This window comes from Gymnoscopelus microlampas (assembly GCF_963454915.1).
Source record: "Gymnoscopelus microlampas genome assembly, chromosome: 11".
Lineage (NCBI taxonomy): Eukaryota > Metazoa > Chordata > Actinopteri > Myctophiformes > Myctophidae > Gymnoscopelus > Gymnoscopelus microlampas.
In genome coordinates, this window is record NC_139948.1 from 1035699 (window position 1) to 1053223 (window position 17525).

Below are 17525 nucleotides of genomic sequence, written 5' to 3' on the forward strand. Positions count from 1 at the left end.
TACACAATGTTCAGTTGTTGCACACACTTCTCACATAAAATCTCAAAGCATCAATCTGCAACATACAAATAGTCAAATCTCTAAACATTCAGGTCTGGTGAGCAATTTGCACCACCGGGCTGCTCCAGTGCGTGAGTGGTTCCAGGACCACCCCAGGTATTTCTGTACCTTCGACCTTATTCTCCTTTCCTGAATCCCATTGAGGAGTTCTTTTGAGCTTGGAGATGGAAGGTATATGAACGGAACCCACAGAGCCGGGTCCCACTGCTCCAGGCCATGGAGGAGGCTTGTGGCGACGTCACTGTTAGGGCTGTGAATATTCTGCTATCTCACGATCCGATTCCAATTCTTTTCAGATTTTTTCAAAACAAACGATTCTCGATTGAAACATGTTTTTTTCCAATTCAAAATCGAAAAATGTCATTATACAAAAATCGTGAAAATCGATTGCAGCCCTAGTCACTGTTGAGTTCTGTCAGGGCTTCATGCGCCACTCGAGGCGTTTCTTCCAACGCTGCTTGGACAGGGAGAACATTGCCTATGATGTGGATGAGGCCCTCTGGCCAGACATGAACTGGAGGCATGATGCCTAAATCATGTAGAGAAATAAAACTTTTTTGGCTGCATATTTGTGTTTTGTTTTATGTTTGACTATGAAAAAAGTAGGCCTACACTGAGTCATTTTACCAAAGGAGAAATGTCTCATCCTCCACAGTCATTGTCATTCATATGGTGTGTTCCATTTATATGATTGTGTTTTCAATTTTGCCCTGCAGTGTGCTGTAAATGTTTGGTAGTGTGCAGCAAATGCTTAGTTGTGTGTACTCAATGAATGGTATGTGTGTGTCATTTGAAAATATGGCTGTGTGTACCAAATGAAAACACGAGTTCCATTTTGTGAACAGTTAAAACATTTGATGGCAAAGTGTCATTTTGCAAAGGGAGAGTAGGGTTTAGCATGTTGTGTGTGTCATTTGAAAATATGGCTGTGTGTACCAAATGAAAACACGAGTTCCATTTTGTGAACAGTTAAAAGATTTGATGGCAAAGTGTCATTTTGCAAAGGGAGAGTAGGGTTTAGCATGTTGTGTGTGTCATTTGAAAATATGGCTGTGTGTACCAAATGAAAACACGAGTTCCATTTTGTGAACAGTTAAAAGATTTAATGGCAAAGTGTCATTTTGCAAAGGGAGAGTAGGGTTTAGCATGTTGTGTGTGAGATTTGCAGTTTTGGTGTGCAGTTTTGAGAAAGCCGTTATTATTTTGAGAAACGCGTGTTAACAATTGTGAAAAACTGTAAGATAGTCAAAGAGATAGTCCCCTCAGTGCCCTCTATAGGCTCTATTCACAGCAGCCATATTGTGAAGACATTCACAAGTGTTACTAATGATACTAATGAAGGCTCTGTTCCATTCTGGTCAAACAGAGTCAGGGTGCTGATATTGTGCATGTTGGCCCACTGGAAACACCAGTGAGGGTCCAGGGACCCTCATGGGCTTCCAAATGGCCCCTTACAGGTGTGTAACTCTGAGAGTGTACAAATGGAACCAAATGGACCCGTAAGGGTCCATTTGGTTCCATTTGTACACTCTCAGAGTTATGGGGGTCGTGGAAACACTGTGCTACACTAAATGGAACAGAGCCTTCATTAGTATCATTGGTAACACCTGTGAATGTCTTCATAATATGGCTGCTGTGAATAGAGCCTATTACCCTCATACATGCCGAACTACAACACCCAAGTGAGTGACACCCATAGCCACAACACTAGAGGGAGCGACCATGATCTACCACCAAAAATGTTAACAAATATGGGAAAGTTCTCATACTACTGCTCTACCAAAGTGTGGAATGCCCTGATGATATGTGACACTGGTTTCTTTCAAAATTAGCCTAAAAATATAAGGAGACCAAAAGGGGACTTTATTTGTACATATACGGTAATGTTTTTATGTTGTTGATGACATGAATTGAATACATAGGGCCACAATGGAAACAAGTCCCCAGGACCTTTTTGTGTTCTCCTTTTAGCTTTAATGTCTTGCTGTACCACGTGCTGTTTACATTTCTGACTAATACAGTATTCAATCAATCAATTAATACATGGATTTCACACAGATGTTCCCTCATGCTCTCACCCTTTGTGTTGCCGTAGGTACCAGTTGAACCTGTTTGCAAAGATGTGTGTGGACCGTCAGTACCTGGCCATCAACCAGGTGTCCACTCAACTGCCAGTGGACCTGATTCTTCGCTGCATGTTTGACGACCGCTTGCCCTACAACCTGCGGGCGTCCTTCTGTCGCCTCATGCTACACGTGCATGTGGACCGCGACCCACAGGAGGCCGTGGCGCCCATACGCTACGCCCGCCTCTGGACGGAGATCCCCTCCCAGATCAGCATCCACAAGTGAGCCTCTACATCAGTTAGTCCTCAAACCCTTTTCCTGTCAAGGACCCCCAAAATGATATGTATCTGGCTGTGGACCATCATCTGAAAATATGTTGTGCCAGGGACCCCCAGAAGAGATGATTTATGTTAAAAAATGTTAGCTTATAAATATATATACTCTGTTCAAAGATTTGCACGATTAAAAATGAATAAATAGCAGATCTACAAGCTCATTGCGCGGATATGCTTGTATATAGCAATACACTACGGTTAAAGTGGTTAAAATGATTGTTTACGCGATATTAACTCATTTTGCTGGGGACCCCTTGGTACCCCCCCAAGGGGTCCCCGGACCCCACTTTGAGAACCAATGCTCTACATTACATGTGGACGCTAATGTGCTCAACTCCCTCATGCCTGTATGTGTCCACAGGCATACGTATGAGTTCCCTAAGACCTCAAGAGAGGAAGAGAAAAGGACGTTTGCCCCCACCATGGAGTTTGTTGAAAAATACCTTACGGACATGGTCGACCAGCCATTTCCATTTGGGGACAAAGAGAAGAATGAACTGACTCTAGAGGTAAAGTACTTTAACCTCATCTACTGAACCTCCTACAGGAGTAAGTCATCTTTATCCACTATTAATTGTGGATAAAATTATCTAATCTTAATTAGGGGGACAAATAAGTGTGTAGGCACATCATGGGATCTGTTTTTCCACAGTTCAGGCACAACTGCGCCCAGTCGCTTCGGTTCGCTTTCATAAATCCCACCCACTCTCCTCCTCGCCCCTGCCCTCCCCTATCCTTTCCTTTGCGGGGGGCGGAGCAGAGGTGATGATTGACAGGCAAAATCCCTCAACAGCGACACCCGCAGGCAAAGATTTATTTTTTCATTGCAGTTGAAAAGGCTTTAGAAATGTGAGAGAAAAACACCTGCAATGGCTCACTAGAGTGGAATTTTCAGTAAAAACTTTTTATACATGTTTGAAGGACCATGACAAAGACTTTTAATGTGTTGTAAAACTGAATGTCATGAAAGCTTTAAGGACCCATAAAGTTCCGCCTACAAAGATTTTTCACAATTTAGAATTTTAGGAAAAACTCATACAATGTTTTTGAGACGTCTGTGTGAAACAACCCATTGCATTGACCAATTTTTCTAAAACTGTACCGTGGTAGGAGGAGGAAAATAAAGCCGGTTGGTCTCATGGTGGCACAAGTAGGTGGTGTCGTGTGGTGCCATGCCAGTGGGAATGGGGCTTAATTGTCTCCGCCAGGCCGGAAGGCATGGCGAGAGAGTATGTTTTACCCCCTGTCCGTCCGTCAGTCCGTCCATCCGTGTGTGTGTGTGTGTGTGTGTCCTGTCCGTCCGTTAGCAGCTAATCTCCGGCACCGTTGGCCCGGTCGCTGCGAAACTGTGCACACAGACACACACTCCCTGGATGCCAATTTCAGACCTTCTGCCCCAAATGTTTCACATGGGCCAGTTATAGCGCCACCAGGAGGCCGATTTGTGCAAAACCCATTTTTTGACATTACCCCTACGGATGTTATGCAAATTGGTACACATTATCTCTATAGTCATGTGATCAACACGGATCTGTCCGATTTCCCATATTCCATCCTGATTGGGTAATGTTGGCTTCCAAAGTTTGCATTATTGGTCCGTTTTGAACAAAATGCATCAAATTATGCACGCAGCTTGCGATTTCCGTGAAATTTCACACGCACATTCTCACTAGGCCGAGGAAGAAATACCACCCTTTTCACATTGGCCTGTTATAGTGCAACCAGCAGGTCTAATTTAGCAAAACACATTTTTGGAACAAAATGCCTCAAGTCATGAATGCAGTGTCCGATTGCCGTGAAAGGCCTAAGAAATATGTTACCCTTTTCACATTGGCCTATTATAGTGCCACCAGGAGGCCACAATAACATACCTGACCTGGCGGAGACCTGTGCTCCGAGGTGCACTTTTTCTAGTTAGGGATTATTTTGTTTTTCAAAGTTCAGGCTTAACAGCCCAGTTGATTTTCATGAAACTTTGCAGAATGATAAAGGCTCATGAAAAAAAAAAGCTGACAGAATATGCACATAACTTGTTTGGTTGCTTGGACAGAGTACGGTCGTGAACAAGAACAATAGAACCTCCACAGTCACAGTCACATGATAAGGATGTATTGACGACGTGTCTAGCCTCGACAGATCAAATATATGCTGCTTGCCTGGCAGGTGGTGAATCTGGCTCGCAACTTGGTCTACTTTGGCTTCTATAGCTTCAGTGAGCTGCTGTGTCTCTCACGCACTCTGCTGGCCATCCTGAACAAGAGCCCAGAGGCTGGTCAGTATTACTTCATGTGATCTATTGATTGATTGATGTTTCTCTGCAATAGTTCTCCCAAAAATGCATATTCTGTCATTATCCGGATGCCAGTTGAAACACATATTAACTTTATTTGTCCACAGAGAGGTTGCCAACGCAACTTCAATCTTCAACAAAGCAGCTCAAGTCAAATTTGAAAATTACAAAAACTACCATAAAAAATGTATGGTCCATACAGCTCATGCATGAAGTCATATTGTTTATGCACACTCTACTTGTCATGAACGTGAACATGTCATTTCCTGCATGAGGTCTCGGTGTGAGCATCAGCATTTTAAAACATTTAGTAATTTGAGTGCTGCTATGAATGTTGGGTAATACTTGTTATGCATCCCATGTCTATGATGCATTATAAACATACTTATAATGTATTATAATCTGCTTATAACACTGTGTAATTATAGTTGTAAGAACTCATTAATGCTCATAATGCTTTATAACAATAATCACACATTATTAAAGCATTCTATAATGAGTTCAACTATTATAATTGTCTCTATAATCTTTTGAAGCAACAAATGACCACTTATACAATTACAGTATAATGCATTTTAACAGTGATTACAATGCATTATAAGGGTGATTATAAAGCATTAAAACAGGATTTTATAATGTCTTACAACTATGATAATTAACATGGGATCTGCCATTATAAGATGGTTTATAATGTATTATGATTGCATTATGAGTACAGTATGTGTGCTTATAACTGTAATTATACAGTGTTATATGAATATCACAATGCATTTATGCCTGACCGGTAACACTTGCCATGCAAACCATGTCTATAATGCACTATAACCAAACTTATAATGCATTATAATCAATGTGTTCAATTATTGTTATAAAGCATCATGATTTTGTATAACTATAATTATACAGTGTTATAAGCTGATTATAATGCATTATAAGTTTGTTTATAATGCATTATAGACACGGTATGCATACTTCAACTGTGTTTGCAGCAGTCCTAATGGTGAGTAGACAATGATAGAAAAGTGATTTGTGGGTGAACTATTGCTTTATTTCACGATGTGTGTGATAAAAAGTTGAATTGGGGAAATTGTGCTTCCATAGCTATGGTGCTAATTGTGCTTCTGTTCTATCTACTTCCTTCCCACAGTGCATCAGGTCACATATATACACCCAAATATGTCCTTTTCAAGCAGCAATGGGCTGCGTTCAATCCACAGCTTTGCAGAGTTGATGACCAGGATGGTGCTGAGTAGAAGTCTCCCACACAACCTCACAGACACACCTCCTTCTCTACACCACGGGGAAGGCAACGAGGACATGGAAATGGACACCAAGCTAAAAATAATAGATATTCTACAAGTAAGTGCCATGTTTTGGCCTGAACAAGTTGGGAACGATCCAAATATGGAATGCATGCCCCCCCCCTGTTATGCAATACCCGTTGTCAGAGTACCCGTCTGTCTGTGTCCACCTGTGCCCCTTTTATGCCCATATAGGGAGATAGCTATACAGTATATGTCTGTCCTTGTCCCTTTTATTCCCATATGGTTCTCGAGATACGTGGACTACAGACGTACGAACATACTACATACATACGTACCTACAGAGATTCCCTGCATTTATTGTAAGAAGATAGCACCTTATCAAAAGTGCATTACTATGTGCATTACATTGAGGAAGATACCATGCAAGATACCAACCTGCTCATCGGGAGCAGTTAACCCAGGGGGAGCTGGGGATCAAACCGAGGAACCGTTCGATTCCCAAGTGTGTTGGTTCTCAAAGTGGGGTCCGGGGACCCCCAGGGGTCCTTGAGGGAGTTCCAGGGGGTCCCCAGCTAGGAACCAAATAGGCCCTTATGGGTTTGTAACTCTGAGTACAAATTTGTACACTCTCAGAGTTAAATTAACATTGATTTTTACAATATAAATTGGGGTCCCAGAGAAAGAAATGCCATTAAATGGGGGTCCGTAGCATAATGCATGTCAAACTGGGGGTCCAAGAAATTAAAATGGTTGAAAATCACTGCTAGAGCCGTAAAAATCTTCTCTTATGGGGGTCCTTGGCATATCTTTTCAAGTATAATAAATGTCAATAAATGTCAATTTGGGGGTCCTTGACATGAAAAAGTTTGAGAACCACAAGTGGACGCTCTACCTCCTGAGCCACTGCCGCGGCAATTGCAAACACATTGTACATTCTATGTTATTATTCACATTGTGTCTATTTAATTCCTCAGTTCATCCTGAGTGTGAGGCTGGATTACAGGATCACCTACTTACTGTCCATCTACAAGGAAGAATTTGAGGAGAAGAATGTTGTTGATAACTCTGTGTCAATGTCCGATCTCCCTGCCATGTCAGGTGAGAGTCCATATTTCATTTTAGCTCTCTTTCTTTATACCTTTCTCATGATTACTCGCCCACTAGGGTTCATTGTCTCCGCCAGGCCAAAAGGCATGGCGAGAGAGTATGTTTTACCCTCTGTCCGTCCGTCCGTCTGTCCGTGTGTCCGTCCGTCCTGTCCGTCCGTTAGCAGCTAATCTCTGGCACCGTTGGCCCGGCTGCTACGAAACTGTGCACGCACACATCCTGGATGCCAATTCAGAACCTCTGGCCCAAAATTTTTAGATTGGCCTGTTATAGCGCCACCAGGAGGCTGATATGTGCAAAACACATTTATTTATACTACTCCTACAGTTTTTGTCCAAACATCACACAAATCGGTACACAGTATCTCTATAGTCATGTGATCAACACAGATTTATCCGATTTCCCATATCCCATCCTGATTGCCTAAGATTGGCTTCCAAAGTTTGCAGGATTGGTCCGTTTTGAACAAAATGTCTCAAATCATGAACGCAGCTTGCGATTTCTGTGAAATTTCACACGCACATTTCTATTAGGCCGAGGAAGAAATGCCACCCTTTTCACATGTCTGTTTTAGCGCCACCAGCAGGTCTAATTTTGCAAAACACATTTTCAACAAAATGCCTCAAATCATGAATGCAGTGTCCGATTGCAGTGAAAAGCCCTTGAACAAATGGCACCCTTTTCACATTGGCCTATTATAGCGCCACCAGGAGGCCACAATAACGTACCTGGCCTGGCGGAGACCTGTGCTCCGAGGAGCACACTTTTCTATTTAATCATAATTCTCTCTTGCTGTGAATCTGGTTAAAACACATTAAACCCAGATCTAAACATAGACAAAGGAGTTACAGAGGCAATAACTCACTGAGGTGATCCATTGTGCAGAAATATTCATTTAGTCATTATCAAGTGTTCTGAATTGTAATTGCAGTTCAGTTTCCTATGATGGCATTCCCCAAAAAGCACACCGCAGCTCAACTAAAATGGAATTTCTCTATTCTTTTGCCCTTATCCACAATCACCTGCAACGCTTCATTGATTTGCTGTGATGGTTCTTTTTGTGGAGATCTTTTCATCGTTTCTTTCATCTCCAGTGTCCGAGCCAGACATAGACAAGATTGCAGCCAAAGCAGACGACATGTTTGCAGGGAGGTAGGTGGAGTCTCACCATGCCTAAATTATAAGGCTACTAACGTCAATCATTAGCTTTAATGATTAACTCAGCTTTCTTGGGGAAATTCCATATGCTGTACATGTATTTATTTGTGTGTGTCCGTATATGTTCCCTCAGCTCAGAGCTGAGCACAGTGGAGCTGGATGATGACGGTGGCCTCACATTTCTGAGGGTTCTGCTACACCTCATCATGCAGGACTACCCTCCTCTAGTGTCTGGATGTCTGGAGCTCATATTCAAACATTTCAGCCAAAGAGCTGAGGTCCTACAGGCCTTCAAACAGGTAAAGAGCACTGCCCTTCTACACTGGAGCATACTATTACGATGTCATTCGATGTTGGCTTTATTATAATCACGTTGTTTGGATTAAAAAGCAGGGTGTTTCAATTCTCTGGGCTGTGAGTTTAGCTCTCAAACGCGTTAGTCGCTCTCAATATCTGTATGTTTGTTTGATTGAATACGTTATTAGTCAAAAATGTAAGCAGCATGGAAGTACAAACACACTTGGGCTAAAAGGATGACACAAAAAGTCCTGGCAGCTTGTTTTTTCCATTGTGGTCCTATGTATTCAATTCATCAACAGAGCATAAAATATAAACACATTAATAGATGACATTAAGAAATACACATGGATTTAATATACATATACATGTAGGCTATTACATGTATGTTCCATATACTGTGTGTGTGTGTGTGTGTGTGTGTGTGTGTGTGTGTGTGTGTGTGTGTGTGTGTGTGTGTGTGTGTGTGTGTGTGTGTGTGTGTGTGTGTGTGTGTGTGTGTGTGTGTGTGTGTGTGTTATACCAGGTCCTGTTGCTAGTGTCAGAGCAGGATGTGGAGAACTATCAGCTGATCAAAGCGGACCTGGACAAGCTTCGTGTGACGGTTGAGAAGTCTGAGCTCTGGGCTGAGAACGCTGAGGTCCCATGGTACAGGCTGAACCAGGAACAAAACGTTCTCAAACGGCAGACGCAGACACGGAAGGTACCCCTTTTGTGTCAGTTTCAACTTCCAGGGTGCTCTCTGAGTCAAGTGTGTGATGACTGAATGCAGACGTGAACGAGAACAAGGCGACACGCGTACAAAATGAGTTAAAACAAGGTATAAGTGGGCTTGAGCCCCATAGACCATATTCACACGGCGGCCATGTTTCTATGAAGTCTATGAAAGTAGCCACCCCGGGTGGCGGCACTTTCAATGTTAAATTCCAATATGGCTGCCGTGTGAATATGGTCTATGAGGCATGCTCGAGCGAGTGCCCGCGCCGAGCAGTACGGTGCATTTATTCAGTGGTTCTCAACCTTTTCAGGCCGTGACCCCAAAAATATCATATTTGAACAGAGAACCCCTCAAAAAAATCATATTTGAACTTGCGACTCCCCCACCCTGACAAGCACTTGGAATTGTAGGAGTTGAGGCATTACATTTTGTTTGACTCAGTTCCACAGATGTGAAAATAGCAGATCTACAAGATCACAATGCCTCGCAGCGTGTGACCTTGTAGATCGTCTGTTTATTATTTTTTTGCCTCTTTCTTATATTATTTGACGATTTGGCCATTGGCCAATGTTTGACCAGTTTTTAGCGGTGCCAACCGCTCTAAGCTTGACTTTGTCCGTCCGTATGTCTGTCTGTCCGTTTGAGCCTGGGCTTTAAACAGCTATAACTCCAGTTCGCAGCATGCCAGCAAGTCCAAATTTGGTATGTGGACTTAGACCACCAATAGGGACGAGCATTGACTGCTGAAGCCCCGCCCCGCCCTATTATAGCGCCACCAGGAGGCCACTGGCTTTAAACAGCTATAACTCCAGTTTGCAGCATTCCACCAAGTCCAAATTTGGTATGTGGACTTACACCACCAATAGGGACGAGCATTAATTGCTTAAGCCCCGCCCCGCCCTATTATAGCGCCACCAGGAGGCCACTCATCAAAGGCACCGCTTCCTTCACACAGGGTGTGATTTTATAGTATAGTTTGTTGATTACTTTTGATGAAATAATAATTTTCTTTTCTTTCTTTCTTTATATGTTGTTTTATTATTAAATTAAATTCACCAGTCATCTGGGGATCCCCCAAAAATGATGTGGGGACCCTTCTGGGGATCCCGACCCACAGGTTGAGAACCACTGCACTAATTAACGGTGATTAAAGGACCCATTTGTTTTAATGGGTTAGGTTCAGCAACCTTTTTGAAGTCAGCAGTTCAGCTGGCAGTATGGAGAATGAAAGGTGTATCAATAAGAACTCTTTTCGGATGAGCCATGCGAAGAAAATGGGCGCGTCGGATGCCGGATGGTGGTAGCATGTAGCTACTTTAAGAGTCAAAGGCTGTATTTGTCACATACTGATGCATGTATGAACGGTGTGCAGCAGACTTACACAGCCTTGACAGTCTGTTGTGTATTCATTAACGCGTGCGCGCATGTGTGCCTGATCGTTAGATTCTACTTCGCCTCAGTGAGCAATGTTACCTTGGTAAGAAGAACCGTAGGCTACTGAAGAACATGGGGGCTCACAATGTGGTGTTGGACCTTCTACAGATCCTCTATGAGAAGGTGAGCCAGTTGAACAGCTTGTTCCCCTCTCCTATGATACTGAAATGTTGCTTTTTTTTTAATCATCTGTCCATTTCTTGTTGTCCGCTTTGTCCTGCCTTCAAACCGTGTCTCTCTTTGTGTGGGCTGTATCGATTCTCAGACGGATGAGAAGATGAACGAGATCATGAGCCTTGCCCATACATTTCTCCAGAACTTCTGCCAAGGGAACCCTCAGAACCAAGTTCTGCTCCATAAACACCTTAACCTGTTCCTCACCCCAGGGGTACGCTAACCTGTTATCCTTCCTTACTGATTATTATAGGTAGGTCTGTTACATTAACATTAGTATGCCATTAGTTATAAACGTAGCAACAGCACATCACGTCTCTGAAGGGTGGAAACGTCATACTGTATGTCCAAAACTGCTTCAAATTCAAAAACAGCAAAAGTAACAGATATACAAGCTTATGGATCTTTGATACTTTTGTGCAATCCTGTAGTATGATCAAGTAAGCCGTTCATTTACGAAAATAACATAAAAAGTTAGAATATGGAGATAAGAGGTTTCTGCCCGACAATATGTTTCTTTACAATATGCATTAGTACACTATAGATGAGTTAATGTGAGGGACCTGGTCTACAGAAGGTGTTTTTTGAGCGGCAGAGTGCTTTGGAAATACGATGAAACACGATGCTTGCTGCTTATCATAGAAATGTGAATTTTGGGAGCTCAAACAATCCTTTCTGTGGACAAGGCCTGAACTGAAACCAAGTTCATTGATATTTCATTCTCTATTCTCTATATTTTGCCCAGTGACTCAAGACAATGCATGTGCGTATACCAACATTACTTTACAGAATATTTAACTATCACTTCTTTTCATCCAGTTGCAGGAAGCTGAGACTTTATGTTGCATCTTCGCGGACAACTACCCTCTGTGTGATGAGATCAGTGATCACGTAGTCCGCCACTTTGTCCACTGCATTGAGACACACGGGAGACATGTTCAGTACCTGAAGTTCCTGCAGACCATTGTGAAAGCCGACAGCAAGTGCATCAAGAAGTGTCAGAGCAAAGTCATGACAGAGGTGAGAATAATGACATGGATCTTTTGTCACGTGTCAGTTATGTACACTGTGTACAACTGTGTTCTAAGGCAGTGGTTCTCAACCTTTTCAGGCTGTGAACCCTCCCAAATGATCGTATTTGAACTGGGGACCCCCCACCCTGACAAGCACTTGGAACTGTAGGAGTTGAGGGATTAGATTTAGTTTGACTCGGTTCCACAGATAAATATTGTGAAAAAATTGACAAGCTCACAACGCCTCAAATTGCGAGGCGTTGTGAGCTTGTAGATTGGTTATTCTTGTGTGTGTGTGTGTGTGTGTGTGTGTGTGTGTCTGTCCAGCTGGTCAGCAGAGGTGAGGATGTGCTGGTGTTCTACAATACGCGCTCCTCCTTCCAGGAGCTGCTGCGGATGATGTGTAGCGAGGGGGAGCGGGCCGACACGGACGGGGCCCTGGCCTACCACATAGCCCTGGTGGAGCTGCTGGCTGCCTGCACCGAGGGCAAGAACATCCTCACAGAGCTGCCTTGCATCACTCTGCTACCCCTGGACGACATCGTTAAAGTAGTTGCGGATGTTCACTGCATACCAGAGGTGAGGGGTGCACTGATTGAAAAATGATCTGGCCCCTTTTCCACCGAAACAGTTCCGTAATTTGTTTCCGCCTAATTTTGAACCAGTTCAGAGTGTTTCCAATAAATTTATTGGTTCAGAATCAGAACCATAAAAGTTGGTGCGGAACTGGAACCAAAAAAAAAAACTTGTTATTTCTTGACCTTAACGGGGAACCAAAGTGAGCGTGTCACTATCCTACAGGTTGGAAGATGCAGAAGCGATATACAAACAAAATAAAAAAATCATCATAAAAACAAGAAAAGAAATGGGAAACTGTCACGGTTTGAGTCAGGGCAGGATGCAGGACCTAAAAGGAGGAGAGACAGAGGCTGAAAAGATTGGTTCAAAGTATTTATTAACTTAAAGAACAGGAATACAAACTTAACAGCACTCAACTCAAGATACAACACAAGTAACATAACTCAATGAACTAGCAACCCTGAGAACAGGGAGGTATACATGCACAAGGACTAACTAGACACACACACAACTGTACAATCAACACTGGGATAGGCTTGGGAACTAAGAGGACACAGGTGGAAACACTGGCAATCTAGTCTCGCGTTACCAGACTGTTGCCTCCCACAATTTTCAAATGTTTCCGGTCATACAGTCTGGGACTCGGAAGCTCTGATCATGATTAGAATGTAAACCGGATGTGGAGCCTCCTCCCACTTCCGTTTCGTCTTTACAGTCGCGCAAATGTATCCTAATATAAATACAAATCATAGTATATTTAGCTTGCTGCTTAGCAGAAATGGAAATTAAAAAGTAAAGTGTAAAGATATTTTAAAATATATTTTCGTGAACGGAAGTGCCAGTTTCCTCTCTCGGATTTTGGGAGTTGTAGTTCCAGACTCTATAGCATTCAGAGATTGTGGAATAGTTGTCTGGCTACGCGAGACTACTGGCAATCACAGGACCGGTTAGACAAGGCAGGTACAGAACTACAGGGGCAGACAGGAAGGCACAGAACAATACTACAAAATAAAGGTACACAAAAGCAGGGCAACAACAGAATAATAAATAACAAGACTAGATACAGAACAACAGAACAAGGCCTAATAAGTCCAAGACCTTAAAAGGCCAGGCAATGGCTAAATAATAAAGTCCAAGGCCGTGACAGAAACTGTAACTGCCATTGACAATTGAAATCCCCCTGTGAAATGGACACTTCCACCGGTCATATTCGACACATTGCCTGGGGCAACTAGAGACTCACTCTCCCCAGGCAGGGCTCTCTAACCATTCAGCTATGCCGCTCACAATTACAATATTTGCTTAAAGATGCACTGCAGTGACATTTTCGGTAATTTTATTGTGAAGGTTCAGTCTGAAACGTCGGCTCAACCGACTCTAAACCAATCAGAAGGTCCCATCCCTTCAGGCTATGGGACTTTGGATCTCAATCACTTCAGCTTTGCGCAACACGGCTAGTGTTTGTTTACAAGTGAGAGAGAGACGGCCAGTGAAGCACGTTTGCTACTACCTGGCTTATTTCTAACCTATTATGTTTTCAGATACATATTTTAGTGTGCAGATGAAGATGAATTAAAATGAGTAATACACTCATCTTCAATGAGATTAAAAACAGAGTAGCTCTGTAATTAAAATCAGCTGTGTTTGAAGAACGTGCAGCTATGGGAATCAAACAGGTGCATGTAATCAAGATTAATTTATATTCATGAAGGCTGCGTTATGTCATCACGCAGCACGTTTTCGTTTACAGGAAGTAATTAAGATTGTCTTTTTAGGGACTTTAGATATAAAAATACACAATTTTTTTTTTTTTTTTTGCCATATATTGTTATGTATGCCCATATGATGACCACGGATATGCTCTAAAAGTGTGAAAAACATATTTTTTCATTTCACTACACCTTTAAAGCACGACTTCACCCATGTTCAACTTATCTTCATATAATTGGTCCTCATTAATGCTCATGAAAAAATGGTAAAAAAAAATCTACTTAGTCAGTGTCTCATATAGGGCTGTGGACACTTCAGAAACTTGCCTACCAGTGACGGTCCGCAGATTTATTTTTCAAACAAGATTTCAATTATTATTTTTTTATTAACGTGAGAACAATGGCTTTCATTATAGCATGCTAACTTTTCAGGAATAGAAAGCCTGCCGTTTCTATTAGCTTGCATTCCCCATCGATGATGTCACTGGTAGGCGGGTTTCTGAAATGTCCACAGCCCTCCTCTGGGACACAGCGTGAGTAGAAAAAAATTATACCACATTATAATGAGCATTAGTGAGGACCAATTATATGAAGAAGATACATTGAAAATGGGTGAAGTCGTCTGGTGGCCAGTTCGTGGCCGGTTCCGTGAAAGCACCAAGGTTCCATGAATCTAGAATGGAACCAGTTCTAGAGCCAAAGCCCTTTTAGTGGAAAAGGGGGCCTCTCTGTGGTAAATGCATGGTTGTTTAGCCTACTGGTCACTCAATTGCATCTTTTGGATTGTTTTTGTCATGTAGGTGAAAACGGCCTACGTGAACTTTGTTAATCACTGCTACGTGGACGCCGAGGTTGAAATGAAGGAGATCTACACCTCCGACCACGTCCGGAAGCTTTTTGAAAACTTCCTGATGGACATGTCCACTGTAAGACAAATACACATTGACAGAATCTGCTTTGTTTGTTTTCTTTGGATATTCAAAAATAGCAGATATACTGATCTGCTATTTTTTTTTAAGAAATCGTGAAAATGTGTGCAAATCTTTGAATATATATATATATATATATATATACACTAATAATATAGCAACATACTGTAAGTAAAAAAAAGAAAAAAAGAAAACAGAGATCAGCATTGAAGCTATCTCGCCAATATTGGAGTCATGGCAGGGTAACTGCACAACCCAAACCTCTACCATTGTGCTTTAATGAGCATTTCCGCTTTGCTTTTCACTCGTTCAGGTGTGTGACAGCACCACCACAGACCGTAACCTGGCACTGGAGAAGTATGTGACAGACACAGTGATGGCTGTTGTCAAAGGCTTCTTCAACTCCCAGTTCTCTGTCAACAACTTCAGCCTCCAGGTACTTATATCTAAGTCTAAGAGAAAGCTGAAGTGTGGAGCGTGGAGACAAAGACTCATTGGTGAGCACATCCGTCCTTGGCCAACTTTTAACTTAGAGTAATACTTGACAGCAGACACAGCGCAAAAAACAAGGTTTCCGGCCATGAAAACAGATGAAAAGGAGATGTAAATTCAGTGAAAATTCCTGTATTTACATGAGCTAAACCACTCGGAAAAGTCAAAGTTTTCTTAGTCAGTAAAGACCGGTATCGTACCAAATTAAGTATGTGTGACCCCCTGCTGGGGCTGCTGCCAGAAAATCACACCTTCAGCCCTAACCTGGATTTCCACAATTTGGGAGGGGGGAGATCCCCCCTCCCTCCTCCCTATCTCGAGTAATGCTACTGAGCATGTGCAATAAGCCACCTATGATTGGCTGTGACCTAGGTGGACATCCCTCCCTTATTTTGGGGGTCACATTGTGAGGGGGGGGGGGGCTCACAAGGTGACTGCTTCCATCACAGATGGGATGTAGTGAAACATATTTTTGTTTCTATCAACATTCATTTTTTCAGCAGCTGATGCTTTAAACAGAGGTTGTCTACTCCCACAGAGGAAATGTTCTTTTTTCAAGATCTAATCAACTTTATTGTCACATCACAGGTTTACAGGTGTAAAGAAGTGGTATTTTTTTTTCTGTGTGCACTAGAAACAGTTAAAAAACAATCTAAGCTATAATACATAAGTGCAAATAGTACTAGGTATTGTATGTACACGTAGATATGAGATGCATCAATAAGGAGAGGTTAAAATAGCAGCAGGTGCAGAACATAGGCTGCAACTCAGTGATAGATGATGAAAACAGTGATAGATGTGGCACACAGGCCTTTGTGCGAAAAAGGGGAAAACAAGTCTCATGCTCCTTCCACTCCAACCAGGTAAACAAGTCCATCTTCATGCAGCTGCTGGAGTCTGCCATCAGGATGTACGACTGTGCCTGGATCACCTCGACTCAGAAGACAAACATTGAGAGCTGTATCAAAACACTGGCAGATGTGGGTGAGTGTTGGTCCCTGCATTTCTTCAGCTTTGGTGGGGTTGAACAGAATGTGTACACTGAGACGGTCACCACCTACAAGACCGCTCCCTCAGGTCGGGTGATGCCAACCTCATGGATGTTTCCAAGACAAAGAAACAAGCCTGGGGTGACAGGGCCTTTCTCAGTAGTTATTATTATTGTTATTATTATTATAGACGATTGTCTACAGCTTGAGTACCCTAAGTCAAATATGATTCCACACTTTTAGTCAAAGTTGACTGAGCAAACGTATTTAATGGCCTTTCCTCTATCCCAGCCAAGACACAAGCCATACCCATCCCTGTGGAGCTGGACATCCAGGTTCACAACTACATGGCACAGCGGGTCGCAAAAGAATGGAGGACGTCAGCCTGCACACAGTCCCGCAAGGAGTCTCTGGGCGGCCCTGACTACAAAAACGACATAGAGAAGCTGCAGGTGCTTATGCCGTTCTCGTAATTATGACTTAATAATAATAATAATAATACATTTTATTTATAACGCACTTTACATTCTCACGAATCTCAGAGTGCTACAGATTAAAAGCAGAGCATAAAAGCAGCATAGGCAACAAAACAATTTTAAAAGACCCAACCAGGCTAAACTAAGAGGGCCAACATTTAGAATTTAAAACTCTTACGAAAAACAATCAAAGTCCGTGAAAAATTAGAAAAATGCTTTTTTTAAAAGGTAGGTTTTCAGTCCATTTTTAAAAGCATCAGTGGACTGTGGCGCTCTCAGGTGGTCTGGGAGGGCATTCCACAGAGATGGGGCTGTGTGCCAGAAGGCCCGGTCGCCCATGGTGCGGAGGTTGGTGTCAGGCACAACAAGAAGGTTGGTGTTGTTGGAGCGGAGGCTTCATGTGGCAGGTTTTGGGGTGAGGAGTTCTTTGAGGT

General features: G+C 42.6%; 1 protein-coding gene across 1 annotated transcript in view; it reads left to right on the forward strand.

Moving 5' to 3' along the window:
- The window catches only part of LOC311055770 (inositol 1,4,5-trisphosphate-gated calcium channel ITPR2-like), a 110739-nt gene that overhangs the window by 34129 nt on the left and 59085 nt on the right, over positions 1-17525 (forward strand). The window contains exons 18-33 of the mRNA XM_084072036.1: positions 2156-2407; positions 2823-2970; positions 4625-4733; positions 5899-6110; positions 6991-7114; positions 8218-8275; positions 8415-8580; positions 9105-9281; positions 10740-10853; positions 10996-11118; positions 11724-11924; positions 12245-12496; positions 15006-15131; positions 15448-15570; positions 16490-16610; positions 16907-17067. Coding sequence (XP_083928162.1) covers positions 2156-2407; positions 2823-2970; positions 4625-4733; positions 5899-6110; positions 6991-7114; positions 8218-8275; positions 8415-8580; positions 9105-9281; positions 10740-10853; positions 10996-11118; positions 11724-11924; positions 12245-12496; positions 15006-15131; positions 15448-15570; positions 16490-16610; positions 16907-17067 — 2467 coding nt within the window. The remainder of the gene's footprint in view (positions 1-2155; positions 2408-2822; positions 2971-4624; positions 4734-5898; positions 6111-6990; positions 7115-8217; positions 8276-8414; positions 8581-9104; positions 9282-10739; positions 10854-10995; positions 11119-11723; positions 11925-12244; positions 12497-15005; positions 15132-15447; positions 15571-16489; positions 16611-16906; positions 17068-17525) is intronic.